Source organism: Syngnathus floridae, chromosome 5, assembly GCF_059516105.1.
Source record: "Syngnathus floridae isolate MCC-2025c chromosome 5, RoL_Sflo_1.0, whole genome shotgun sequence".
Lineage (NCBI taxonomy): Eukaryota > Metazoa > Chordata > Actinopteri > Syngnathiformes > Syngnathidae > Syngnathus > Syngnathus floridae.
Window position 1 is genome coordinate 5162570 of NC_142417.1, and position 26517 is coordinate 5189086.

At 46.3% G+C, this 26517-nt stretch overlaps 6 protein-coding genes and 2 long non-coding RNA genes across 12 annotated transcripts; 5 read left to right on the top strand and 3 right to left on the bottom strand.

The window, feature by feature from the left end:
- The first annotated feature begins 412 nt into the window (after positions 1-412).
- On the top strand, positions 413-5241 carry LOC148397693 (uncharacterized). 2 transcript variants are annotated; one of them, XM_088376480.1, is made up of 2 exons: positions 413-710; positions 1104-2520. In XM_088376480.1, the coding sequence occupies exons 1-2, from the start codon at positions 590-592 to the stop codon at positions 2303-2305; spliced, it is 1323 nt and encodes a 440-aa protein (XP_088232606.1). In that variant the 5' UTR covers positions 413-589; the 3' UTR covers positions 2306-2520. The 2 variants fall into 2 exon arrangements, with proteins under 2 accessions (XP_088232606.1, XP_088232607.1); XM_088376481.1 differs by lacking the exons at positions 413-710; positions 1104-2520 and adding exons at positions 3007-3292; positions 3685-5241.
- Positions 5242-5695: 454 nt separating this feature from the next.
- On the top strand, positions 5696-7991 carry LOC148397694 (uncharacterized). 2 transcript variants are annotated; one of them, XM_088376492.1, is made up of 2 exons: positions 5696-5985; positions 6335-7991. In XM_088376492.1, the coding sequence occupies exons 1-2, from the start codon at positions 5817-5819 to the stop codon at positions 7138-7140; spliced, it is 975 nt and encodes a 324-aa protein (XP_088232618.1). In that variant the 5' UTR covers positions 5696-5816; the 3' UTR covers positions 7141-7991. The 2 variants fall into 2 exon arrangements, with proteins under 2 accessions (XP_088232618.1, XP_088232619.1); XM_088376493.1 differs by having other exon boundaries at positions 5699-5985; positions 6398-7991.
- Positions 7992-8946: 955 nt separating this feature from the next.
- On the top strand, positions 8947-14767 carry castor1 (cytosolic arginine sensor for mTORC1 subunit 1). 2 transcript variants are annotated; one of them, XM_088376490.1, is made up of 9 exons: positions 8947-9177; positions 10942-11012; positions 11329-11525; positions 11832-11967; positions 12150-12273; positions 12711-12827; positions 12997-13079; positions 13151-13245; positions 14449-14767. In XM_088376490.1, exons 1-9 carry the CDS (start codon positions 9065-9067, stop codon positions 14518-14520), a joined length of 1008 nt encoding a protein of 335 aa, XP_088232616.1. In that variant the 5' UTR covers positions 8947-9064; the 3' UTR covers positions 14521-14767. The 2 variants fall into 2 exon arrangements, with proteins under 2 accessions (XP_088232616.1, XP_088232617.1); XM_088376491.1 differs by lacking the exon at positions 8947-9177 and adding an exon at positions 9228-9278.
- Positions 9011-9635, bottom strand: LOC148397696 (uncharacterized). The gene is made up of 2 exons (XR_015858653.1): positions 9404-9635; positions 9011-9302 (listed from the first exon to the last, which is right to left on the bottom strand). It is a non-coding gene; the product is annotated as an uncharacterized LOC148397696 (long non-coding RNA).
- A 221-nt stretch (positions 14768-14988) lies between the features above and the next one.
- On the top strand, positions 14989-16889 carry LOC148397697 (uncharacterized). Its single transcript, XM_088376503.1, has 3 exons — positions 14989-15188; positions 15672-15808; positions 16011-16889. The coding sequence occupies exons 1-3, from the start codon at positions 15155-15157 to the stop codon at positions 16437-16439; spliced, it is 600 nt and encodes a 199-aa protein (XP_088232629.1). The 5' UTR covers positions 14989-15154; the 3' UTR covers positions 16440-16889.
- Positions 16890-17845: 956 nt separating this feature from the next.
- On the bottom strand, positions 17846-20846 carry spring1 (SREBF pathway regulator in golgi 1). The gene is made up of 5 exons (XM_088376037.1): positions 20151-20846; positions 19839-19995; positions 19611-19762; positions 19402-19515; positions 17846-18788 (listed from the first exon to the last, which is right to left on the bottom strand). Exons 1-5 carry the CDS (start codon positions 20244-20246, stop codon positions 18705-18707), a joined length of 603 nt encoding a protein of 200 aa, XP_088232163.1. The 5' UTR covers positions 20247-20846; the 3' UTR covers positions 17846-18704.
- On the top strand, positions 20608-26421 carry rnft2 (ring finger protein, transmembrane 2). 2 transcript variants are annotated; one of them, XM_088376031.1, is made up of 10 exons: positions 20608-21019; positions 21111-21188; positions 21436-21956; positions 22394-22470; positions 22723-22823; positions 23082-23235; positions 24012-24161; positions 25076-25141; positions 25382-25483; positions 25562-26421. In XM_088376031.1, exons 1-10 carry the CDS (start codon positions 21009-21011, stop codon positions 25694-25696), a joined length of 1395 nt encoding a protein of 464 aa, XP_088232157.1. In that variant the 5' UTR covers positions 20608-21008; the 3' UTR covers positions 25697-26421. The 2 variants fall into 2 exon arrangements, with proteins under 2 accessions (XP_088232157.1, XP_088232158.1); XM_088376032.1 differs by having other exon boundaries at positions 20609-21019; positions 21111-21247.
- On the bottom strand, positions 25227-26497 carry LOC148397700 (uncharacterized). The gene is made up of 2 exons (XR_015858587.1): positions 26418-26497; positions 25227-25716 (listed from the first exon to the last, which is right to left on the bottom strand). It is a non-coding gene; the product is annotated as an uncharacterized LOC148397700 (long non-coding RNA).
- Between the last annotated feature and the right edge of the window lie 20 nt (positions 26498-26517).

Genomic DNA, 26517 nt, shown 5'->3' on the forward strand with positions numbered 1-26517 from the left:
GACACGGACAATTATTGAACTTCGCGCTTTGTTCTCTTGGGAGGATGGCTGCAATGCTGCTGCTAACTTTTCTTTATCGGCTCAAGCCCATCGAGGGCTTCCGGTGCGTTACTGCCGCCTAACGTGGAGGAGTAGTACTGCATGTACACAATAGCACAAATAGCACATTGTTTTTTTTTTTTTACTGATAGCTACAGAACATGTATTAAAAAAAGACCGTGTGTCAAGTATAATCAGGCAAGACAACGTTTAATTAACGAGCTTAGGGTTCGGGAAATTTTTTTGAATACTTGAGACACTTTCAACAGAAGTTCGCGTGAGCTGTGTTTGAAATGATGTCTATTTTTTTAACATCATCGGGTTCAGTGGGAAATGTAATAGATGATTGGAATGGCTTGGCCCACACTCCGTTTCAGAAGGTGGCGGTAATGCACTCCAAGTTGCTTGCGAGCCACCATAATAGCAGAAGAAGACGAAGCTAGAAGACGGAAGTCTCTCACTGCGGGTCGACTCGCGACTTGATTTTGTTGGGAGACAAAAACATCAAACAAACAAACAAGCAACAAAGCTTGGGCACTTTGCAAGAACCATGGCGTCCTACGGGGAGAATCAGAAGGAGGAGGAAGTGGAGCGACCTTGTGGAGCAAGAGAAGAGAAGCAGCGACATCCGGACGACATTTCCTCGCCTCCGCTCGTCTTGTACAACCAAGGTCAGTGTCTGCACGTCCAGAGTTTTATTTTTCCACTCTTTCCCACAGGAAACATGCACAACCAAATAAAACAACGGGAGCCACAACCCCCTAAAGGGAGGTTGCTGTTATTGTTTTGTTCTGGATTATATGTTGCATTTATATCAAACAAAGAGAGAGCGACAGAGAACACAAATTGCCATTTCTGTCATTAAATCACACGTTGAACTCTGGGGGAACAAAAAAGATGTTTCACGTATTCATAAAATGAAAGACAACTTGAATTCATCCACCTTCAGCCGACCAAAAAATGCCATCTGCGATTGTGTTGCGTGATTATTTCACCGTATTTTATTGTAGTTGTCAAGTTGAAACATTCCAAGATAATTCATTTGCGTGGCTTGTGCGAGGCAGATCATCAAGGGGAGGGCTCCGGTTCGAAGCAGGAGCGTCCGCTGAAGCCGCACGTCAACGAGGAAACCGACCATGCGGAGATGCTCCGCGTCAAGGAGGAAGATGAGGAGTTTGATGTCAGCCGGCTGCCACTGAATGTCGTCGTGGTGAAGACCGAATACGACAGGGAGGACGAGAGTCCGGATGAAGCGCGGAGGGCAGGCCAACCTGCAGACAAGCTCTTCCCTCTACTGTCGCACCGGGAAGATGCAGATGAACCTTTGCCCAGCGACGGCGGTGGCCACCAACGCTTCGAAAAGGACACAACCCAGGTGGGAGCTCACGCGCATGACGGCGATTTTATCTGCTCGGTTTGTGGCGAAAACTTCACTGAGGTTGACGCTGCTCGCCATATGAAAGGGCACGCCGCCGAAAAACCTTTTGGCTGTTCCCTTTGCGGCCAAACATTTGCAGAGAAGGTTGAGTTGATCGTCCACAAAGTAACGCACGCCGCAGAAAATCCTTTCACTTGCTCAGTTTGCGGCAAAGTCTATTTGATTAAAGACTACTTGAATAAACACATGAAAACGCACACGGGAGAAAAACCGCACAGTTGTTCAGTTTGTGGGGAAAAATTTGCTCACAAGGCCACTTTGATAGCACACACGGCGACGCACACTGGAGAAAAACCTTTCACCTGCTCCGTTTGTGAGAAAAACTTTTCTTATAAGTCGGACCTGACAAAACACATGAGGACGCATACGGGAGAAAAACCCTTTAGCTGCTCGGTTTGTGGCGAGAAGTTTGCTCGCAAGGTCTCGTTAATTGCACACACAGCGACGCATACGGGAGAAAAGCCTTTCACTTGCTCCATTTGTGGCGAAAGCCTGTCCTATAAGCACAGTTTGAATTCACACATGCGGACACACACCGGAGAAAAACCTTTCACGTGCTCCGTTTGCGGCGAAAGCTTTGCTCGCAAAGAAAATCTGGTCGCGCACATGAGAAGACACACTGGAGAAAAACCTTTCACGTGTTCGCTTTGCGGGAAAAACTTTTCTCACAAGTCAGCTATGAGCAGACACCAGAGGGCCCACGCCAAAGAAAAAACTTTAACTTGCTCAGTTTGTGACCAGACCTTCTTGAAGAAGACCACTTTGGTGGCACACATGCGCAAACATAACAGACAAAAACCGCTTGCAGTCAAACATTGGACGGACTAAATAGTCGATTGAATCGATTGTTAGAGTGTAGCTCTCAGGGCCACCTTAGTCTGATCAGTATTTATGTTTTTTTTTTCAAATAATTGATGAAAACATTTTCTGTTATCTTGACCACACACATTACAATGTTAAAGCATTTTGCATCTGATTTTGATCCATGTATCCTAGTTTGTTGTTGCTGTATTCTATGTCATTAAAAAGTCCTGCCTCAAATATTTTGTTTATCTTGGTGACAGTCTTTGAAATGAAACGTCTGAAATAGAGTCTGTTCAGATTCTGACAACATTTCCAAACTTCCTTTTGGGGCACACAGAGACGAACAACAACAAAAAGACACACTGCAGCATAATCAAAATGCTTTATTATGTGACGCATTGTAACAAGGCCAACATTTTGGTTAAGTTTTTTTTCGTGGAACGGGACACAATTTTCTTTTTCGCAGGATTCATCTGGCATTTTACATTTCTCAGCCAATCATGAAGCCAGAACCCACTACGTCAAGGTTTCTCACATTCCTCGGCACCATGGCTCTGTTAATTGTCTGTATTCTATCATGGACAGAACAATTTTATGCATTTATAACTCGTGCGCATCTTATTTACCTACAATTGTGAGGATTCGGACTAGGACCATGTATACATGACGGCCGGCGTATTTTGGGTTTTGTCCCTCGAAGCCCACCGTAGATGCCTTTAAAAATGGCTGCCTTCGTACGCATGCGCACATACATAAGCGTTAGAAGAACGAAAAATAAAAAAAGCATCACGGCGACACGTCGGAACGTGAAAAGGCTGTGAAACAGGGCGAAAACCAACATGAAACTGTTGAAAGAGTTGGTGAGAAAGCGACTTATAGCAGCCGCCGACGAAATCTTCGGTCTGTTCGAAAGTACCGTCGCGTCGTACGAGGAACAACTTTATCGTGCCAGAGAGGAGAGCGAGCGACAGCGGCAACTGGGCGACGTTTGCCCAAAAGCTCACATCCGAGGTCTGGTCACGTTTCGTGTACTGGCAGAACAGAAAGCAGTTTTCTTTCTTCCCAATGTCTCTCGAGTTTCATTGTGCAGCGAAACAACAGGATGATGCATACAAATTGACGCCGTGTCTCATCTGCACGCTGAAATGAAAATGACATTGTAAATATCAACAGACGTTTCACGCACCGAACTGTAGCTTGTGTGACTCAAACTGTATATTTATCACTAATTTTAGAGACCTTCTTGTAACCTATTTAGACTTTATTTTAAACTTTAGGTGCAATTAGTTAACGACTGTTTTGACAGTCTAGATTTTCTAGCCGCATTTGGCTTTGACTCATTTCACTGTCTGCGAGTGAAGGAAACAGACCGACAACTGGTTGCAACTTTCATTTGTCCGCAGTGAGATTGGATCAACGACGAGCCACCGGCGGAAAAGGTCAAGTCATTCCAGATGCACTCTTAGCGTCGGACAGGCGCTCTCCTCCCGTCAAAGAGGAAGAGGAGGCGCCACGGTTCTCCCGTGTGAAGGAAGAAGTAGAAGAGGCCGACATCAGCGAGTTTCCGCTCAAGGTGGTGGTGGTGAAGAGTGAAGACGAGCAACTCCCCGGTGGGTCGTCGCCTTGCAATCTACTTTGCGTTCCAAGTGGAGAGCGTCGTAGAGAACCGCAAGCACATAAACTCTTCTCTTTGCTGTCGGACACCGGGGACACAGGAGAATCACTGAGCAATGCAGACTGCCAAGGGGACGGCAAACGCTTCCTGCCCTCGGAAAACGACTCGACTGAAAGGAGATGTGACACAGGTAGAAAAAGTTTGACCTGTTCAGTTTGCGGTCAAACGTTTGCTCGAAACGACCATATGAAAAAACACATGAGAATGCACACAGGGGAAAAACCCTTTAGTTGCTCAGTTTGCAGTGAGGAATTTACTCAGAAAGTCTCTTTGACTGCTCACATGGCAACGCACACGGGAGAAAAACCTTTTGCCTGCTCACTATGCAGTGAAAGCTATTCTTACAAGCACAGTTTGAATGCACACATGCAGACGCACACAGGAGAAAAACCCTTTTGTTGCTCCATTTGCGGCAAACGGTTCCCCCAGAAGCCAAACATGGTTAAACACATGAGGACGCACACGGGAGAGAAACCGTTTTGTTGTGAGGTTTGTGGCGATGCGTTTGCTCACAAGTTCTCCTTGAGCGTGCACATGCGGAAACACACTGGGGAAAAACCTTTCCGCTGCTCCACTTGCGGCGATGCCTTTGCCCACAGGTTCTCTTTAAATGTCCACACGCGGACGCACACGGGAGAGAAACCTTTCAGTTGCACAGTATGCGGTAAAATCTTCTCCCAAAGGGCCCACGTTGTCGCACACATGAGGACGCACACGGGAGAAAAACCCTTTACTTGCTCCCTTTGTGACAAAAGCTATTTCAAGAAGTGCAGTTTGACAATACACATGCGGAAACACAACATGGAATAAAGGTTTCGCTGTACCGTCTGCTCTCAAACGAGCAACAATCGGCACCGTGCGGTAACCTCCAGCTAGTCATGGGATACGAGCTCCGCTGCAAAGAGAGCGATAAACGTCACTAACAGCCTACCTAGAAATGTGTTTAGGATTGCTTTGTTCATAGTTTCAACCATTAAGCTCTTGCAAACTGTAACCCTGAAACTGCAAGATCATTTCCAACATTACCTTTGAAAAGAGTGAATTGGCGATGAATGGATTTGTGGTCCGCTTTGTCATGCCCAAGCAGCAGAGACTCTCCGTAACTCACTCGCACTCACAACCCAGGCTAAATTTAGCTCCTGCCCAACATATAAAGCTTGTCTCTCAGTTGAGATGTATAGACTATCACGTGAATATACCTTATTTCTGTCTAAGATACTGGAACCAGGGTTTCCTGAGGAAGCAATCCTAAGGGATTAATAAAGTTGTCACTTTATTGTTGTCACGTATTTTGGAAAATTGATTTTTTTTTTTTTTCCTGTAAAATAATTTTCTCGTGTATTTGGAGTGCTCAGGGGTGTAGAAAAGCATCATATATCCCTCCAGGTACTGTTATGATCGCTTTGGAGGGCTATTTTTTATTCTGTTCAGATATCTTTATTTTTTATTTTTTATTTAATCTATTACATCACATCCGTTGAGGCGGGACAAACCAAACAAAGAATAGCGGGCGGATGACATACAAACCCGGAATGAGAAGGAATCGAATATTACAGAAGTACTTTGAGAAAGAGCACTCAAAGTTTTATGTCCAAGTTTTCGCATTATTTTTTTTCTTCACAGATAGTTGATGAGCCCAATAACATATTTTCAAAGGAAGAGGTGATTCTATAAGTCAAATGCAACAAGTTATTTGCTGTTTTGTTCATTGTTAATGCGCAATGAGCAATAAAGAATTGATTTTGAAAACAGTCCAAGATGGCGACTGATGTACGCATGCGCAGTCGGTCGCGCTTTCCTTCGACTTCAGGTTGGCGTAGTGAAATAGCCGAGCACAAAAATACACTTTAAGTTGTCAAAATGTTGAAGGAGTTTGTGAGGAAGCGACTCATGGTGGCCGCCGACGAAATTTTCGAACTATTCGAAAGCACCATCGCTTCGTACAAGGAGCAACTTTGTCACGCCAGAGAGGAGAGCGAGCGACACCGATGCCAACTGGAAGCCGTTCGCCCCAAAACTCTCCTCCAAGGTTTGGTCGCGTTAGTAAAAGTCTACCTAGTGATCGCTATGTGAAAGGTCGTTGTAGATAGCAGAAGCGTTTTGCAAAAGAAATGGATGATATTTTTTTCAATCAAATGCATGTTAGTTTAGGTTGTGTGAAACTTTCAATTGATTGTGAATGGCTGTTTTCATGTGGAAACACCATGCTTGCTTTGTGCCATTCAAAAAACTAGTGATGATGAAGGGCATATATTTCCGCTATTAAAGCAGCTTGGCCTGGCAACTAGCAGCCAGCAGCCCTTTTTCCCCCCCATATGGTTATGATGGAGGGTTTTGGAAGCGCCCATTGTATGTTTTATTTTATTCCCAATTCAAAGGTTCCACGAAGATGGTGTCCACGTATCACCTTGCTATTGTCAGGTTCGGTTTGTGCCCTTCAGACCAAGATCCGCAGTCCCCACTCATCAAAGAGGAAGAAGAGCAGGTGGACGTCAGCAACAAGCCGCTTACTGTCATCTCGGCGAAGAGTGAAGACGACGAGCGTTGTCGTCTAAGCAGAGGGGCGGCAGCGGCGGACAACCTCTTGGCACCGCTGTCACATAGCGAAGACACGGAAGAATCGTCGAAGAGCGGCACAGACTGCGAAGGTGACGACAAACGCTCGATAAAGGAAGCACCAAAGCGTTTTGTCTGTTCGGCTTGCGGTGAAAGGTTCGCCCGCAAGTCAAACATGGTAACGCACATGCGTGTCCACACGGGAGACAAACCTTTCTGTTGTTCGGTTTGCGGCGAAACGTTTGCACGTAAGGTCTCCTTGAAGGGGCACGCCGCCACGCACACGGGAGAGAAACCTTTCACGTGCTCAGTTTGTGGCGAAAGATTTGCCTATAATTACAATCTCACCCGACACATGCACACGCACACGGGAGATAAGCGCTTCGCATGCTCCGTTTGCGGTAAAACCTTCAATCAGAGGGCCAACATGGTGGCGCACTTGAGAACGCACACGGGAGAAAAACCTTTCCAGTGTACGCTTTGCGGCGATCGCTTTGCTCATCGCGTCTCGTTGATCGCGCACACAGCCACACACACGGGACAAAAACCCTTTCTTTGCCCAGTTTGTGGCGAAGGGTTTTCTTATAAGTACAGTTTGACCGCACACATGCGCAAACACCGACAGTGACAAAAGAAAATTTAAAAAATGCCCTGTTTTGCATGTGGAGGCGCGAATGCCATGAATTTGGTCCAGCCCTTGTACTCCTTTTGCAGCGTGCTTCTAGGCCACCAAGGGGCAGTATAATTCAGATAGTAATGAAGTTCCACAACTGACCCACTGAGCTGCATTGATTGATAGTTATTTGTTGCAGAAGGGACACCCCCAAACCAACCAACCAGCCAGCTTGGCCGATGATCAGCTGTCCCTCGTAGTAATTGCTGCTCCACGTGAGCACAGAATCATGTCTTGGTGAAGCAGCATGTGGCTCATTGCCCAGGGTTATTTAGCATGAGGGGCTGCAAACATTGACACGTTTGTTGGTGACCACAAGGCGCCTGGTGTAAATGGTCAGTCACGGGCCACGTGTCATGTGTTGTTCACTATCATTCCTCAGTCTGGCACTTCCAAGCCAACACAAGACTTTTTCCAAGGAGACAAAATTGAATAATCTGCAATTTGCTTGCAACGTCTCTTTGATTGGACACGCGGCAACGCACACGGGAGAAAAATCTTTCACGTGCTAAGAATGTGACGAAAGCATTACATATAATTGCAATTTGACTCGACACTAAGGACCCACATGGGAGAACCCTCTTCATTTGTTCCGTTTGCAGCTTGAACTGTCCTTATAAACAGTTTGAACGTGCACGTGCGCACGCTCACTGGAGAAAAACCTTACCGTTGCTCGGACTGAGGGGAAAGATTTACTGGTAAAGAAGAATTTGAACGAACACATGCAGATGCGCACTGTAGAAAGACCCTTTGGTTGTTCGGTTTGCGCGAAAAGATTGTCTCAAGGCTCATGTGATTACACACGAGAATGCACAGCGGGGAGAAATCTTGTAGTTGTTCTGTTTGTCGTTCTACATCTGCCCGAAAAGCAGCTTTAATTGTGCACTCAGCGACAGTGACTGGAGAAAAACCATCCAGGTGCGCAGTTTGTGGCAAAAGCCTTTATAAGCGCAGTTTGAACGCACACATGGAAACTCACACGGGCGAAAAACCCTTCAGCTGCTCCGCGTGCAGTACAACATTTCCCTAAAAGCAAAACATGATCAAATACATGCGAACGCACACGGGAGAGAACCCTTTCATTTGCTCACAGCTTCTCTTTGAGCATACACATGCATAAACACACGTGGGGGAAAAAACCTTTTCGTTGCTCAGCTTGTAGCTAAACGTCTGCCTGCTACAATGGCCACAAGAACAAGTTGCGACATCAAAATATTTTCCAAGAGCCTCTTTTGTTGGCTGTATGTATCAAGGTGTACCTAATAAAGTGACCAGCGTGTGTCTGTGCACATGCTCCTAATCTTGATGTCCAAGACTCATCTTTGTGTGCCAGTCGCAGAGAGAAAATTGACGATCGCATTATTTTCTTCTTCGACTTATTGGTACAAGCACCACGCCTTTATTTATTTATCCAGCCAGCCGCATAGACAACACATAAATGAAAACATAGCAGAGGAATCAATCTTTTCAATTCAGCGTTCTTAGCGGGTGTGGCAATGCAATATGGCTGCCGGAAGCTTCGCTTCTTTCTACGGCAAGCGAGCAGCATTATAGCGGCAACATGATGCGTCAGGTCAGATTTGACCAAATCATCAAAACGGACATAGCGTATAGTCTGTTTTTTTTGCTTTACAACAGGAGTTAAAGCTTCTGGCGGCCCTTTCTTGGGTACTGATCTTTTTCTTCTTATTTTTTTTTTTTTTTACACGAATCTGCAATTTCGCAAATCGCTACGCTGTCGCTTTAAGAATCGGAGAACGGGGCACGTGTGCTGTTTTACTCATTTGAATATGAAGGAGTTGTGCGGGGCTGGGCTTCTCGGATGTTTTTGGTCCTCAGTGGTGTGCGTTGAGTAGTTGTGGCTGATTCTCGTTTGGACATGGAGCTGCACATTCTGGACCACCGGCTGCGGGTCACCAGCATCAACAAGAGCGGCTTGTCGCACTTCACGCACCCACTCATCAAGCTAATCTTCCTCCGCCGCCGGACACGGTAAACGGGGGGCTCGTTGAGAAATTACGTCATTTTGCATATTTGGCGACGCCTTCAACGCGTCATGTCGACAAATGGACCAGTTTGGCTTGATGCACCAGGTCAGAGGCCACTGGCACCGCCATCTAAGAATGCAATGCGTGTGATGACATCTGCTGTTTTGCTGAGGCAACGTCGAGGCGAGAGCAACGGTGGCCTGCGCTGGGGAAATCGTATTCTCACCCACCTTCCGCTCATTGCTGTACAGTCGCACGCGATTGATGGTCAGCTTTAGTTGGAGTTTCGAGGCATGTTTTCCCAACCAAGATAAACTTTGGTGGATCCACTTGACGTTCTTGACGATCCTAATAGCCTTATTTGTTTCTCCCGCCTTGATGTTTGGGGAGGTTTACGTTTCCTACTACTTAGTGGTTGCGATTGCAGCAGTTTCAGCAGGTTGCACATCTGCTCGTCGTTGAGGCCACGCCCACCGACTCCTATTGGCTGTCGTGGGCATTAAGCAATTGATGCGCCAATCAGAACCGCTTATTCGTTAGTGAAGGCTCCACGGCTATTACTTGTCCTGTACACATTTGCAATTTTGTTGGGCTTTTATTTCTCTTACGGAGATTTCATATTCACAAAGTCTTTTTTTTTTTGCACATTTTTGAGGTATTATTGACTGATAACTTTGTTTATGGAGCGCATTTCACAATAACTGCAGCTCTAACAAAGTGCTTTAAATATACCAATTATACAACTACAAAGACGGTAAAAACAGTAAATCAAAATAAATGAATATAAGTGGTAATATACATGCATATAAAGTAGACACCGATAGAAGAGGAACAACAAAGTCAATCTTATGTTGGTCCATAAGCCGACGAAAGAAAAATGCGGCCGAGTCAGCAGTCCCTCGGTTGGTCGGGCAGCGCGAGAATAGCAGGGTGGGGCTCGCAGAGAGACCCCCCACCTCCCAAAACAATTGAGGCCACACGAATGTTTTTTTTTTCGCTGTTTCCAGCGTCAAAGCCTACAACAATTGGTGGATATCCCCTCAGCTCGGTAGGCCAGTCGGCCGTCAGCATTATTCACTTTTCTCCCGCTTTTATCAGCAATCGTTTTGCATCGGATTTTAAAGTATAGTTGAGCCTCACACAGTCGCAGCCTGGCGGTTCACAGTTGGACAAATTTGTTTCATGGAATCTTTTAGGCTTCATATTTTTTCTTTCTGATCACAGGTTCCAGTAAAGTTATGTAATTCAACTGTTGGCCACTAGATAGTGGCACACTATTAAACTTGACTGTAATTTTAAGGAAGGAGAGCAAAACAGGAAATATTTCAAGCTCAGTCTCGTTTTTCTGCTGTTGATTGAATGTGACATTTTCCATCCTGCTTTTTAATCCTACAGAAAAAGAGTCTGTCCATTTTACAATGTTTATGTTTATTTGGGATTCTTGGCTGTCAAGTTTGTTGGTTTGGAGTGAACACCCAGCGCATTATGTCAAACTCAAGGCCCCAGGGCCCGATGTGGCCCATGAAAGCAAATTAAGCTTCATATGTCAAAACTAAAATAGCAAATTGTCATCACTTAAAAACAAATAGAAATATTTCTTGACATTTTTGTTACCATTCGTCCTTATAAAATATTTGAACAGTTTTACTAGTTTCTGATTTTTGCCATTTGATAATCGTCACAGAAGTGTGTGTGTGCTTGTGTGCGCCTACACTGTGTATTTTAATTGTCATTTACATTGAAAGAAAATCCCAAATCCTGCTTTCAGATGCAAGTTCTTCAGTATGACGGAGACCCCCGAGAACTACACGGTCTTGTTGGATGAGGAGGGCTTCAAAGGTAGACCGAAAAAGGCCCCGCAACACTTCACTTTTAGCTTGTGTATTCCAATCAACGGGCGCAGTCATATTATTGGCTTTATTGCTGCTACGCGTCATTTGAATGGTTCTCTTGAATATTGTTTATTCCATTAATTAACAAACCAGATTGGGAAACCCCTTTTTAATTACGATCCGTTCCTCATTGAAATGCGCACGTCAGTATTGCCATTGTGTGCCTATGTGTGGATCTCCTCGATGTGTTTTGGATCCCTCTGGTGAGGAGTGATGAGATGTGCATTTCAATGGCAACTGTTGACTGATGCCTTTGGCGGCAGAGCTGGAGGCCTCGTCGCATCTGCAGGCAGAGGGCTCGGTGTGGCTGCCGCTCAACGTGCTCTCCGACGCCGTCGCCGCCTCGCCCGGCTCACAGGCGCCGGGCGTCACCAAGATTGCCGAGTCGGTCATCGCGCCGCTGGCCCGCCGCCACGTCTCCGTCTTCATGCTGTCCACCTACCAGACCGACTTTGTCCTGGTCAGTCCGCACTTTTGTGCCTCCAAACCGGCATGGGACCACGACAAAGGGCAGGGCGTGAAATCCTTTGGGCAAAAAAACAAAACAAACAAATCTCTTTTTATCCAAGCATTCAAATATCGGATGGGAAAAGCATCACCTAGTACCAAAGAGGAATTTACTTTTGATTGGTTTTCAAAAGTGTTTTTTATATGCAAGTCTTTTGCAGAGAGTTGTATTGTAGAGAAAACAATTCTTTGTGTGAAAAAATGTCACAGTTATAAAAGGAAGGAAGATATCGTTATTGAAAGATCAAATGGGTTTCAGGTGCGAGAGAAGGACCTGCCGGTGGTGGTGGCCACTCTGGAGGTGGAGTTCAACATCTTCCGCGAAGTTGGAGGAGAGTCGCTCCTCATCCGCGGCCGCGACATCGCCGACGGCCCGCACAAGAACGCTAAACAAGGTGAGTCTGTATGCCAAACCGACTTGCTTTCGTCCATTTTTTTTTTAAGTTGCAAATATAAAGACAAAAGCACACGATGGAATGCTCCCTCAAGTTTGCTTGATGATGCAGCTTTCGAGTGGTTATGTCATCAATGAATATTCCAACGGAAAGCACGTGAGCGCGTCCTCCTTTGCTTGCAGCCACGCAGGCCGGTCTTCAGCCGGTGCTCATTCCTCAGAACCGCTTCTGCGTCATGTCCCTGGACCCCGACACGCTGCCCTCCATCGCCACCACGCTCATCGACGTGCTCTTCTACTCTGGCAGGTCAGACAGATGGGCTGCAGTGCTGTGGTTGCAAGACAAGGTGGCACTGTAGCACGGGGCATTCCTCTAATTTTTGAAAAACGGATCATAGTTGGACTTTCTATGTCTTTGATGACAGGGCAACTGGAGACCTTTTTTGTGGGTCTTGTAGGGTTAGATTATAATTTTAAAAAAAATCCAGCTATCATATAAAATATATCATATATTTAAAATTTGCAAATTTTTGAGCCCGGTGCTTGCTTGAAACCAAAATGGCAGAGATTTATTTTTTTAAATAAGACTCTACTCGTGTTAGCTTCAAGTTGCATGTTGCTAAGTACAACTGCCAAAGACGTGTCTTTTCAAGGTTTAGTCCAGGAAACGTTTTTCATGTTGCAAAGTGAACGTGGTCAACAAATTTGGTGGCAGGTTACCAAGCCATGTTTGTCTTTGCCTAGCCCCAAAAAAGACGAGGTGCCGTCTCCTGGCTCAGGCTTGGAGCAGATCAAGTTTTTCTCCTTCTCCCTGATTGACGGTTACGTCTCGCTCGTCATGGACACGGACACTCAAAGACGGTAAGCACCATGGTCGTGATGTCAAGGACAAAAGCCGCTGCTTAGTTCATTGACGACAGTGTCTTTGACACTGCGCTGTGCGCCTCAAGGTCGAAAAGTTGTCTTAGATGTTTCCAAAAGCTCTTTGATCTTTGCCCACTCGACTCAAAACGATTCTTGGATGCCCCAGTTTCCCCGCCGACCTCCTCTTCACCAGCTCGTCCGGGGAACTGTGGCGAATGGTGCGAATCGGAGGACAACCCCTCGGCTTTGGTGAGTGACCGCTCTCTTGCCCCGGTCTCCACATGCCCCCCCCCGAGACGCGTCGTTGTGGCTGCTTTCAGACGAGTGCGGCATCGTGGCCCAGATCTCACAGCCGCTGGCCGACTGCGACATCTCCGCCTACTACATCAGCACCTTCAGTTTCGACCATGCTTTGGTGAGTGGACACCTGGTGACCAATCCTCATTCCATTTGACTCACAAATCCAGCTCACTCTTTTATTTAAGGATTCCTTCCGCTTTGTCATCTGTGAGTAAAGCGGTCGCGTTTTCGCACCATTGACTCACCTGCCGGTGACAAGCGGAAAGAAAATGCTCAGCTGTCTTTGACGTTTATGTTGGGAAGTTGTTCGCCCAAAACATTTGTGTTTAGTTTTTTTCTGCCGCGTGTAATGTCGATGCAACATCGCTTGTTCTGTTTTTGTGGAGCTAAGCGAGTATCGCAAGAGGTGAGCGGCGCAATGACGGGCTGTCGTGTGTAGTTTTACCGCAGAGTTGGCTAATCTTAGCGTGTATAGCAAACTGTCATGCACACAAGTGATGACCTAGCCCCGCAACCCCACCTCTATTTTTTTTTTTTAAACCTTCCCACACCCCCCGCGGAAGCCGCTGCGGTATCCCATGTGTCGCAACGGCTGCGGTTAAAGAAAGTTGAGGTTGTCCCTCACCGTGTGCTTCCCAAAAGACAAAAAGGAAATAATAGACGAGCGAACGTGAGTCACGTTATCTCGTCATCCACGATTACAAGTCAAATACAAGCGAAGGAGACCAATTGAGGGATTAGTCAAGTGTATTTTTTCACTTCCACTGAATTGAAAGAGTAAAGTGGTGTGACCTTTGACTCTGTTTGGCTGTGTTTCCGCACACGTTCGTGGGGTATGGTTTTGAACTGAGTAGTGAAGCATGAGCTGATATTAGCTCTTTTGAAAGTTGGCCTTTTTTTTTTTTTTTTACACAATAACACATAAAAATCATTCCCATTTTTTTCACCTATTGACACATTACAACAAAACAGAGAAAATGCCATTCAAACAAATTCGGCCCACTTTTGCCGATTGGTTGTTGTGTTTGAAAGAAGTAAAATCCTCGCACTTTTTGTTGGATGGGATCAAAAAGGTTTCAAGCTAGCTGACCAAGGATTGGACTTTCAAGACGGGGTCAGGGTTTGAAATTAAAATCTCAAGTGAGGTGAAGGCTTTATGGCTAGGATGTGAAGACAGGTGTTTCAAAAGTAGAAAATTATTTTTCTTTCTGGAAACAACAAAGCCAGGCTCTTTCAAAGCCATCAAATGTGCATCTGGTTTTGAGCCAAAAACAAAATGAAATCATCATGTGTGTGTGTGTGTGTGTGTGTGTTTGAGGTTCCCGAAGAGGACATTGCTCGTGTAAGCGACGTGCTGCACAAGCAGCGGATGGACCTGACCACCAGCTGAGCCCTGACCTCCTGATGCCACAAGCATTTTTCTCAGTTTTTTCCTCAACACCTGAGGCAACAATGTGTCTTCTTTATGGGTCAGCATTTTGGAAAGAAGCAAAATTCAAGAAACAACAACACCTGTAACGGGTCAATAACTTGCACAAACGTTTGACTTGAGTGAATATCACTTCGGATACTTTTGTATTCGCTGGACTGTTGCGCAATATCATGCTCATGAAAATATAATGTTTGGAAATTTGAAAGCTTCTTCTTTCCCCCCCCCCCCACTTCTCAAGAGTGTTAAAAATTTCTCAAAGATGAGCATGACTTGCACTTTGGCCGTTGCCGCTGCTCATCTGTGATGACGTCACAAAAAAAGCCAAAGAAAAAGTGACGCAGTGTTTTGTTTGGGGCGCTGGGCGTATTTTTAGATTTGCGTGTGAATTTTGGTGCTGCGAGGGAGGGCGGGCGGGCGGACGTCGCTGATGTGTCAGTCAAACGGACGCTTGACACGTGTTGCAAGGCTGAACTTTTCCATATGTGTCAGTTGTGGGAGTTGATGATGATGCCGGTGATGATGAAGGTATGAGGATGCTCGGTAATAAAAAGACACACGGCGCAAGTGAGAAGCAACATAAAGGAGATCCGCCATGGCCTCTGCGCTGAAAAGACTGCTGCACTTCGGTAATATTCATCGTCATTTTATTGGCTTTTGCCTTTTTCTGCTTTGCACAACTCAAGTTCATTCAAACATTGCTGAAGGACTTGAAATTTGCACAGTAATTCCGTTTCTTAATAATCGTGTTTTATCCGACAGGATTTGTACACCAAAATTATTTTCAAAATGCTTTTTTGTGGGGATATTTTGAAAAATTGTGTGAGGGGCCTCACGTGAAATTGTTTTCAAGAGCGACAGCAGCCAGGCTAAGCCATTGATTGTTTCTGTCCGTTTTTTGCTAAATCCGGCCGCTCGTTGAATTACTTGGCCCAAATCGGAGACTCCAAAGCGACTTTTCACAGTGTTTCACAATTCTCTCTTTTCCCCCGATCTCTTTACTGTTCGTCTTTTGATTAAATAACTTGGACTGTCTGTGCATTGCAAGTTGCTCTGTGCTTTCCCAGTTTGGGCACCGGACTCAAGTCCTAAATTTGTCCTTTTGTGCTCAGCGCTGTTGGTTGCGTTGTTGGTGCCGGAATGTCGCCCGGCGCCACTGGCCGACATCTCTTGCCAAGACGACCTTTCAACCCTTATCAACATCGTCAACACGCTCGGCGCCCAAACTGCACACCTGCTCGACGAATACGTAAGTGCGCTCAGTGTCTGGACACCCCGACAATGGATGTGTTGTTTTGCTATCCTCGTTTTCTCGACTAGAAAGCCTCGGACACTATCGACGCGTGTTCCCTGACTTTTACAAAGGCTACAAAGAAGCTTTGGGTCGTGCTTTGGGTCGTTTGGCTATCAGGGAACGTGCCCTCATCCTTCTGCCCCCCCCCCCCCCACAGATGGTCTTCCACGGCCTGAGCGGCGAGCCTCCGAATGTCCCCGACTACGCCGTGAGGGGCTCCAACTTCTTGGAGCTACTTCAGGATATCTACGCCAAGAACGTGCTGTTCCAACTGCATCTCGCCAAGGTGGAAAAGTACCAGAAGGAAAACTGGGGCAACCCCAGGAACGTCGGCGAGCCACTCGACCAAGTCAAGGGGAATCTTATGTTCTCAAGCGCCATATTGATGAAATTGGCCCGCCAAGTCCAGCCGGAGGTGGAGCTGGCGACAGCGGAGCCTCCACACGAGACCCACAATCACGGTTGGGCCAAGAAGTCCTATGGTTGGAAAGTCATTGCAGGCCTGAAAAACTGGGTGGCAGATGTCAACAGGGTCCTGAAGGTGATGCAGGTACCGTGTGACAATCACATCGATGAGACAGAGTGAAGAACTGTCGGGGCCCGAAATCCAGCCGGAGGATGTCCCGGGATCGCTTCTCGTGCTGATTATCGCGCTATGCTCCGCTTGTGGGAGAAAACCTGATTGGGTCCAGAACTGACACTGACCACCTGGCGTGCCTGAAGGCAAAACTGTCATTAGGATGCAGAGCTTTGACCAGGCTCTGGCGCCAAAAGGTAGCCAGACAAAAAAATGCTGAGGGTGCAGAGGTTAGCCGGTTCAAAACATTCCTTTCGACCTTTCCCGGACGGTGATGTAGTAGGTGGTGCAGCTGCTCGTCAAGAGTTTTGGTCAGGCCGTGGGGAAAAGTGGAGGCGAGTCTGCTGATCCGGATCCATTCATCCAGGAACTGTCCAATTGCCTGGCCCAGCCAAATGGTCTGATGAAGCTGCGGAACAACAAAATGAAGCCAAAATCGGTCATCTGTTGAGGTTGTGGGGAAAAAACTGATTTGATGGCAATAAATGTGAGAATGCGGATCCAGAAGGTAGCCTGACGCCTTTGCACATGTTGCTTTGCTACGAGAACCTAATTTGCCCTCAACAAGTCTTCCTCGGTCCACGGCCCAAAGACTTGTCGCAGGGTACTGCGGGTAGCAGATCTCCGCCACAGCCCCGCAGGCGTAGTTGGATCCGGTCCAGTCCGTAAAACCTTTTGCACTTTCCTCTGATGAGGTCAATCTTGTCACTGTTCATTATGAAGATTATTTAATGTGTTGTTATTGCTCTATTTATTGTTTTAAATTAAAGCGCAGCGTTTCTAAATGACCATTTCTTTGCTGTTTCTCATGTAAATGTCGTCGGTCGGTCGGTCGGTCGCGCGGCTGTTTGGTAGTGTAACAACACAACCTTACAACATCCACCGTCCGCAGGACCGGACGGCACCAGTCACCGTTGTAACACGGTCTGGCACTTTAGCAATTATTTTTATTAATATTGTGTCGTACTCCAATTTGGTAGGTAGAAGCACACGCAATAAGTCTGCCATTTTGCTTGGAAACCATTTGATCGGAACCTACTTCGAATGTTGAAATAGTCGTATGTTGGATCAAATATTTCCATAAGAGTACACTGTAAATTCGTTTATAAATAGTCTTGTATAAAAGTTCAGATCGTATGTTGAAAAATTCATATGTTAAAGCAATCGTATGTAGTTTGACAGTATCTAGAATGCAATGGATGTCATTGTTGGGAACGAAATTTTCATCTGTGTACACTTGATGGTCCCAATTTTTGCAGGTCAGGCTTTTGTTGGATGGAGGGTTGAAATGGCTTCTCTGCATGTCAAACTGGTGACATTAATTTGTTGTATTTAATTTGTAATAATGCACTATTTATATGTATGCACATGATCAAGAACTTTATTATTTACAGTGACAATTTTTAGCTAACATCTTTCCTTGGATGATGATAGAACTTTATTCATCCCACAGCAGGGAAATTCACTTGTCACAGCAGCTCATATGGGTGCAAGAATAATACGAGTGCAAGAATAAAACAAGTGCCAAAATTTGAAAAAAGGGTAAATAACAGACAAGGACAAACACAAGTGCCGCTAGTAGAGATGAAACACCTTCATTTTATCAGGTGCCAAGTAAAGTCTGACGGCAGAGGGAATGAAGGAATGCTTTGCTTTACTTTTTTTTCAATATTTTTCTTGTTTTTTGACCTTATATGTTACAAACTTTGCTTAAATTGAACAGTAGGCCTACTCGTCACTAAATATAGCACGATGTAAAAATACAAATGATAAATACCAGAAAAACATAAAAACATGTGGCCAAAGTTCAGAGATGACCCTAGTGAGCAAAAACACTGAAATAAAATTGTTGTAAATCAATTTTTTTTAAAAAAACAGATTGTCAAAACTCAACCTTTTTTTTTTCTTTAGCCTTTTGTCAAACTCACCCATTTATTTCCTTTAAACTGACTTATTTCTACTAAAGTTCTCTCCCTAAAAGCCCACTCCTTTCATTTGCACCAAGCTGTTGAACTATGTTTCCCCCAAAATTCCAATGGTCAGGGTGTTCCCTTCAACAAGGCCCCAAATGCCCCTGGCTTGCCCAGTCGGCGTGGACGACATGCGTAAGCCGGCCATCGCGTGCTTGGGGCAGGCAATGCAGCCATTCCGTCGCACAAACGGGAGCTGACCACTTCCGTCGTGTATAACGTAAGGAAGCATGCATTTGTTGTCGCTGCGCTTGGCGGCTGAAAAGGCGACACCAGTCTTTCTTGTTGTGCTTGGCGCTGGCGTTTAGATGGGAAGGAGCTCCGGTGGACTTTCGCCGTAGCAGAACTTGGCTTGGGGGTTCCGGTACGTGTTCTCGTGCTGGACGCTCTGCGGGAGCCACAAACACAGTTTGGCGAATTAAAACTCGGCGGCATTTAACTCTTATGAAATTGTTTGTCCTTGAATACGCCGCAAACTTGATTTAAACTTCAATAAAGTATCTATCTATCTATACGGATTTGGTGGGGGGGGGTGCTTGTGAAATCGATAAGTGCGCCTTGTGGCAAAAGCAGCATGTTGCAGAAACGTGTACAGACGAGCACCCGATTGTTTTGGGAAAAGTCAGCTGAACTTTTTCCCTTTGGTGATGAAAAGTAAAGAGCAATAAATGCCCGATTTACTGAGCACCTTGTGCAAAATGCCCTTTTTTAACGCTGTTAATTTTTGCGGAAATAAAAACTTGAACGCGCCAAACAATTAGACTGGTTCCCATCTCGAAAATGTACCCGTGCAACCTGAGACTCATGTTGCGTTTGGATGCCATCTGGCAGACAAGATGAGAAAGTAACATTTCAAGTTGAGTCTCGAACAGCTCTCGTGTATACCCGACCAAAAATTCCATCGTAACGATACATCGGAAGAGCTCGGCTCTGAAAAGCCGCACCTTCCGTTTAAGCGACTTGGGCGCGGGCTGACGAGAGCAAGAAAAAGACGGCCGTACTTGCGAAGAAGTGCGACACTTGGCCAGGCAAAGCTCAAAGAGGTCCTCCACGGCGGTGAAGAGGTTTTGGAAGCCCTGGGCGGCGCGGCTCAGGAAGCGCTCCAGGTGGGCTTGCTGAAAGACAAAGCGCAGCCGCTCAAGATGCGCATTCGGTTCGACATCTGACAAGGTGCCGTAAGGTGTCGCGCCGCCGTTTAACGAATACTCACCTTGTCCGGCCGGAGGCAGCAGGACACGCAGTATTCGTATACGCTACAGCAGCCGTCGGCCAGGCAGCTTTTGCAGACGTGCTGGCGGCTGCGCGGCGCCTTGACGTTGCAGCAGCCGTTCACCAGCAGGTCTTTGCGCTCACACACGTAACCTTGGCAAGGAGACACCGAAGGTTTTCACACCTCTTGCCTTTATTGATGGGGCGGGGAATCACCACGACAACTCACCCAGCTCGTCGGTGAGCAGTGTTTTTCCCTGGATGGAGTTGCGGCAGCGGCCTATCTGTCGACTGCTGTTTCCCAGATTGAAGCGCACCTTCCAGGGGATGCGACGCTCGGTGTCTCTCACTTCCAGAAGGGCGCGGTCCCCTGTGATTCGCTCCTCCTGCACGCACACACAGTGGACATATTTTACATTTGCACGACAAAAAAAAAAAAATGTTCCCCAGTCATCAGCAGGCGTCCTTCGACTCAACACATTAAGCTAAAGGACGACCACTAGTTTTCACGTATTTTTAAGTTTGCGTGTCGTTGCTGCACCTGTTTCAACGTGCTGGTAAGAAAGTAGATGAGCGACAATCCGAAGACGATTCCCAGCACCCAGCGTTTCCTTAAGAGCCGCCGGAGCACCATCATGGCTCGACGTGGTCCACAAACATCCAACCGCCTGTCCTTAAATGCGCACGATTCGATGCGAGCGCGTTTGTGTGAAGCTCCCGACAAGACACACACACAAGGCTGATGAATTTACAAAGAGAAAGTTCCGCGTCATCGGCATTTTAACCCATTTTGCATTATAATGTTAATGTTCAATCGCAGGCCTGCTTGAGCTTGATCGCTTAAATCGGTAGGTAGCTTGGTGAAAAGCATGTGCAAACCCGTAACCGAGGACAATATCAATTGAGGGGCGGGATGAAAAACGACTAAATAGTACGTAGAGCGCAGTAAAAACGAAGTTATTTATCTCGAGATGATCGGTGTTTAGCCGCTGGCGTTAGCAAAACAAGCTGAAGCGGCGTGAATATGAACGTCGAAATGCGATTGGTCGATGGGTGACAACGCAATGACGGAGGCACCGAAGTCATTTCAATTTGCATTCGAGGAAGCGAGAACAACGCGATGCAAATCAGAAACAAATATGATGAAAAACAAACAGAAAACTGTCACGCCGTCTACCAAACAGGGAAGTAACATTTGTTGACGCAACCGGCATTTGCTAAGCAACTTCCGGACACGGAGGCGGCGAACATTAACGTTAAATGCGATTGGTCAATGAGACGCGAGGTGATGATGTCACCCCGGAGGTTGTTGGCTAAAAATTAGGGCAAGCTTGCTAGCGAAGTAACAAGCTAGCGCACTTGAAATTAAAAATGAAATTCACCCTAGGAGGACTCGTTGATGAGGTTAAGGTAAATTCTACATTAAACGTCTTGTTTAAAAAGGAAAACGCACCGTAAACGTGAGTATGTACAACGTTAGCCCGTGTGTTGGTGTCCTTAGGGCAGCTTCGTGTGTTGATGAGCGCCGTGCCATGCAGAGGAGACACAGCAGCAACACGGATGGCATGTCCTCTGAAAGGCGAGCGCATGAACAATTGACTCTACTCCATGTTGTTCATCAAACAAGAGTGCAGAGAGGTTAGACCTCTGCCAAGGATTCAAGACATCCTATTTCTTGTCTAGGAGTTAGCCTGATTTGGGTTTATAGACACAGGTGTGAGTTTCAGAATAAGGTTTTATCATCAAGAGAACAATCATGTGAACAGGTGCAATCTAGTGGGAAAACGCCATAGCTCCTGAGTCTGAATTTTGGTTTTCTCGTTTAGGAACCGTAGCCAAACCCAGGGATCCGAGAGCAGTCTGGATGAAGGCGGCGCGTTCGACTGCCTGAAACCCGATTCGCCCGCGTTGCCCCAGCAGATGTTTTCGGGCCTGGCAGGCATCCCGTCGGCCGCAGTCTCCACTGCCCAGTTCCAGGCGGCCGGCTTAGTGCTGGGCTCGCCCCCGGACGTCTTTGTGCAGATGACAGCGTCGTCCCGGGAAGCAGGCGGCCCTCATCGCCCCGAGGGCCGAGCCTTCCTGCCTCACCCTCCTCACCACCATTTTCACCAGCCACCGTCGCTGCAGCACGGGACCCCCTCACTCCTGCAACAGGCCACGGCGGTGGCGGCAGCGGCGGCAGGCTCAGAGAGGCACCACCGTGGCCCCCGAGAAGAGGCGGGCCCGGAGGACCCGGCCGCCCCGGCTCCAGCCTTCTCTGAGCTGAAGGCGATGGTGACATGGCTGCAGAGGGGCTTCCCGTTCATCCTCATCCTGCTGGCCAAAGTCTGCTTTCAGCATAAGCTCGGTAATTGTTCATCCTGTTACAAATGTTTTTTTTTTTCTTTCTCAAACTAGATTTTTTAAATTCTTAAATGATTTGAATTTAATTTTAAACAACAATCCTCCCCCCGGGCTGTTAGCACACGAGCAACCATGCTTGCTTGCGCACTGGCCTCTACCAAAGCTGCTGAATGTGTCTTCTTATCTAATTAGCCTGAAAGTTTGAATGAAACATGTTTTCAGATGTTCACTTTTTTTTTTCCCAAGCTAAAATTGACTCATATTTTTCATTTCACATCTTCCCATCATGCAATAAATCACCACTGCTCCCACCTAGCATCATCTAGCCTGATAGCACATAGCCTCTGTACTTAGCATGATCGCGAGCACACACTTGACTTTGCTTCCAGCTCAAGCTCGGCTCTGCCGCTGATGATGATGAGCGTGTCATTTGTGCCCCAGGTATTGCCGTCTGCGTGGGGATGGCCAGCACCTTTGCTTACGCCAACGCCACCTTCAAGCGTCAGGTGTCGCTGCGGGTGAGACAACGTGTCCTGAATCAAACAGAAAGCGCCGTTTGTTTTTTTTTTTGTTCCATCTGAGTGACATTTCACAACATTGATTTTTGAGAAGCCCGACGATTTGCACCATTTGATCCAGTAATCGCGCAATGTATTCTGAAATGAAACTGCTGCGGAACAGCCTAGGTCCGAATCAGATTTTCCTAAATGCTGCTCTGATGCAACGGACTGCATGCGCTCGCGCTTGACAAACACTCCCTCGTGTTTCAGGAGGAGCGCTCGGTGCTGGTGGCCCTGTGGATGGCGCTGTTTCTCTCCGGCAACGTGGCGTACGTGTACTACGCCTTCAGCCAAGAAGAGCTCTACAACAGGTAGCCAGCGACAGCCAGCGTGGCCTTTAGCCGCCATTTTCATGAGGCTCATCTTTTATTTGTTTTTTCTATCGCCTCAGCCATCTTATGTGTCGTTTCTTTTAGCAGAGCTGCCGTCTGGTTTTTGTCCTGTGAGTATTTTATGTTGAGCTCGCATTATTGTTTGTCACAGGTGCTGCGCGTGTCACCTTCTCACATGTGAGCGCAGTGTAAAAGGGGGGGAAAAAAAATGGTATGCGTGTGTACGTCCTGTTCCAGCCTCCTGTTTTCCAAGCCCAATCTGGACACTTTTGACTTCTTTGACCTCATGTGGGCCGTGGGCATCACCGACTTTGTCCTCAAGTTTGTCACCGTTGGACTGAAATGCTTCATCCTCGTTCTACCTGGCATCCTCTTGGCGTTCAAGTCCAGGGTGAGAGTTCAACTTCTTATTTGTGTCAAAATACAAAGGATAATGTCTTCCGGGAACACTTTTCATCTTAACATACTTCAAGCTCTATGACATGAAACCTTCCCGGCCAGCCCAGATTTTCTTCCTTCCTTCTGTACCTTCTTCCGCTGCATCGTACGGCGACTCGATCGTGCCACGAGGGCTTTCCTACAACTTTCATATTTATACACAAATTAAGTTTGTCTACATATTAATTGAATAGGAATAAGAATGCCGGTGGTATTCCAGGCTTAGTTTGACCTGAAGCATGGTTAAGTATTCCAAAGAGGAAAACGAGTTTAACGAGTAAAAGTAGCCATTTCTGGGTCATTTTTAGCATTTCCAGGGGTCCTGCACCTTTATATTTGCGTCAATTTGAATGCTCAATGTACGAGGAATATACCATGTTTTGAGTCAGTCTAAATGTTTCTTTGGCTTTGACCTGCTCGAATGAAAAGTTCTCCTTTCTGGGGAACTCCGTCCTGTGGCTGCTGGTAGAGAATGATGACTCAGGGCATGTGTGGGAATGCATGGCCTCTTCCTAAGTTACAAGTCAATGCGCTTGTACTACATATTTGTCATTTCTGACCCAAATAGCGTGATATTTACCCTTGCAGTGTCAAAAAAAGCACAGGGGACGGATGCAGGCCAAGTTTGTGCCGCCGGCTCCTCGATTCATGAGCGCCGCTGTTGTTGTTATATATATATGTTTTTTTTCATTTTACGTTCCTGAATGTTTTTTGCACATTTGCTCGCAGGGAAAGTTCTACCTGCTGATCGAGGAGCTGAGTCAGCTGTTTCGCGCCCTGGTTCCCATCCAGTTGTGGTACAAGTACATCGTGGGAGAAGAGCCCTCGGCCAGCTACTTCTTAGGAGCCGCGCTCATGATCGTCTACGGCATCTGCAAGGTGCTCATTAGCCATAAAAGAAAGATGATGATGGTGCTGAGTCTTAACACGTCAACGTCTCAATTGGGACGCAGACATTCACAGAAACAGTCATCGTTCTCTCACAACATCCGCAGGAAGGATTTCCCCAGAAAGGAGAAGTTTCCATTAGTAAAAGAAATGGAATTGACTTTAAATAGACTTTAACAGAAGCTGTCACGATTACAACCGATGAAGCGGCAAATTCCTCAGGAATATTGATGAGTCAGAACCCAAAATGTAATCGCTTGGCCGGTGAGTGGCAGTGATAACTTTATGCGCTTGCCTCATGGCCAATGAATCACACAAATACAACCAAGGCGTTTTTTTCCATGCTCGTTCGCCAGAATGAGGGGAGGACACTGGGCGGAGTGGACCAGAAATGGCTGGTAGTGGCGTGACCTGGCTTTTTTTTTTTTTTTTTTCTTCTGGAGGGTTATAGTGGTATTTGAGTGTCGCGGGAGGATGAGAGCAGCTGGAGCGGAGGTGACGCGCCACAATGTCATGTAAACAGTCAAACATAAAACATAAAAGCATATGATAATCCCCCCCCCCCCAATAGAAAATCAGCCACAAGCCCTTTTCAAGTTCAACATTAATTTGCCATTTGCTATGTGAAGTAATGCAGGCAATGACTGTTTCCATCATTTTTTTTTTATCTTGTGGCGCTCCCTTCTGACTCTAAATGGGACAAGATTCAAGAGTTTTTATCAAGCGTTTTTTAAGAGACATTTAGTACTATCATTTTGTGGAGAAATGTAAAATGGCGAGATCAAAAGTTTGTTACTCCTTGACTCTCAAGTGCCACTTTTGAAGTAAAAGTGCCTCGTGGCATTCATGACTTGAAGTGAGCCAGCTCAAAGATTGCCGCCTTGTCTTTTGTCTGTCACCTGCAGTCCCTTGACATCTGCGGCCGAGCGTCGACCCTCCGCAAGGCTGCCGTCCTGCTCTGCCGCCCTCAGGTGAGCTTCCATTCAAAAAGATATTTTCCAGAAAAAATTATTTCACATAATCTGCCTGTCGTGTGACAAACAAAATGAACCGGCAAAATCTTAGCCAATTTATTTTACATCGGGTTTTACAGGTAGGCTGTTACATTTTTAGTCTTGTCAAACCAAGCTTTGCGCAAGAAAAATGACAGAGAACATGATGCTTTTTAGTTGCATTACCCTTGGGGTGTTATTTTAATTTTTTGCGTGCAGAGTTGCGGCGTGCGCGCCGGCAGCCAGCGATGCAGTGAGGCCGGCGATGTGTGCGCTCTTTGCCAGACGCGTTTCCGCGAGCCCGTCGCCCTCCTGTGCCAGGTACACCGAGAGGCTCGCTCTCGCTTTTTGTCCCAATTGCCGGTCAATGGTGACGGCGCTCTTTCTGTTTGTCGCCAGCATATTTTCTGCGAGGAGTGTCTGAGTTCCTGGTTGGACCGAGAGAGGGCGTGCCCCCTGTGTCGCACCACCGTCGTGGAGACCCTCCGATGCTGGAAGGACGGGACCACCTCCGCTCACTTCCAAGTCTACTAAAGCTGCATGGTGATGATGCACTCACAGACGAAAAACAAAAAGTAAATATAAAATAAATGTGATCATCTCTGGGCTCAAGATCTAGCCTAGCTATCAAAATGAGAGCGATGGTGGAAAATGGATCGGTGAAACAGCAAGTGGTGGATTTCCTTACAACAAAAAAACAATTTAACAGGAGTTAAATGTCAACTTTGACGACAGGACTATTTTCAGACATTGGACAAACTTCTCGCACACCTGCGGGCTGAGAGCAGAGTGGCCACATGATGGTAGCACTTCGTCTTGAAATGTCTCAACGCAATAAGAAAATGGTCAAATTAGAGGAGGCCCGCATGGGATAGATTAGCTGCGTGATCGGTTGGTGCAACTGCCGCCCGTCGGTAGGGACGATGCCGTTTTATTCATCGGTAGGGACATTTTATTTAAACTTTCAAATTTATTTGTTATTGCTGTATTCAAATCGTGTTACACTGGTCAAATCTATGATTTTCTTTTGTTTCTCATATATATATATATATATATATATATATATATATATATAGGTCGCAATGTAGTAATTTAGACTGTGTGTCTGGAAGTGAAAACTTGGTTGTAATCGGGACGGGACTTGATAAACTGAATTGCTTAAACCCGCCTCCCTCTTTGACAAGTCATAATGTAAAATTAAATTGTAATGAATGTTGATTATGTACATGCCGAAATAAACAAATCAAGTCATCACCTTATTCCCAAAAACTCTTCATAAAGTTGTCCCGTGATGTTAAATCAAGAATACAATTTGAATGTTTTTACATGTCAAAATGTTGTCAGGTTACAAGAAT

Excerpts from the sequence above, each read along its gene's own strand:
- LOC148397693 (XM_088376480.1), top strand. The coding sequence starts at position 590 with ATGGCGTCCTACGGGGAGAATCAGAAGGAGGAGGAAGTGGAGCGACCT. Across the intron at positions 711-1,103 it reads GCTCGTCTTGTACAACCAAG|ATCATCAAGGGGAGGGCTCC; the intron begins GTCAGTGTCTGC and ends TGTGCGAGGCAG.
- LOC148397694 (XM_088376492.1), top strand. The coding sequence starts at position 5,817 with ATGTTGAAGGAGTTTGTGAGGAAGCGACTCATGGTGGCCGCCGACGAA. Across the intron at positions 5,986-6,334 it reads CCCCAAAACTCTCCTCCAAG|GTTCCACGAAGATGGTGTCC; the intron begins GTTTGGTCGCGT and ends CCCAATTCAAAG.
- castor1 (XM_088376490.1), top strand. The coding sequence starts at position 9,065 with ATGGAGCTGCACATTCTGGACCACCGGCTGCGGGTCACCAGCATCAAC. Across the intron at positions 11,526-11,831 it reads ACCAGACCGACTTTGTCCTG|GTGCGAGAGAAGGACCTGCC; the intron begins GTCAGTCCGCAC and ends AATGGGTTTCAG. Across the intron at positions 12,828-12,996 it reads GACACGGACACTCAAAGACG|TTTCCCCGCCGACCTCCTCT; the intron begins GTAAGCACCATG and ends TGGATGCCCCAG.
- LOC148397697 (XM_088376503.1), top strand. The coding sequence starts at position 15,155 with ATGGCCTCTGCGCTGAAAAGACTGCTGCACTTCG. Across the intron at positions 15,189-15,671 it reads GAAAAGACTGCTGCACTTCG|CGCTGTTGGTTGCGTTGTTG; the intron begins GTAATATTCATC and ends TTTTGTGCTCAG. Across the intron at positions 15,809-16,010 it reads CACACCTGCTCGACGAATAC|ATGGTCTTCCACGGCCTGAG; the intron begins GTAAGTGCGCTC and ends CCCCCCCCACAG.
- spring1 (XM_088376037.1), bottom strand. The coding sequence starts at position 20,246 with ATGATGGTGCTCCGGCGGCTCTTAAGGAAACGCTGGGTGCTGGGAATC. Across the intron at positions 19,996-20,150 it reads TTACCAGCACGTTGAAACAG|GAGGAGCGAATCACAGGGGA; the intron begins GTGCAGCAACGA and ends GTGTGCGTGCAG. Across the intron at positions 19,763-19,838 it reads ACTGCTCACCGACGAGCTGG|GTTACGTGTGTGAGCGCAAA; the intron begins GTGAGTTGTCGT and ends CTCCTTGCCAAG.
- rnft2 (XM_088376031.1), top strand. Across the intron at positions 21,189-21,435 it reads GATGGCATGTCCTCTGAAAG|GAACCGTAGCCAAACCCAGG; the intron begins GCGAGCGCATGA and ends TTTCTCGTTTAG. Across the intron at positions 22,824-23,081 it reads CAAGAAGAGCTCTACAACAG|CCTCCTGTTTTCCAAGCCCA; the intron begins GTAGCCAGCGAC and ends GTCCTGTTCCAG.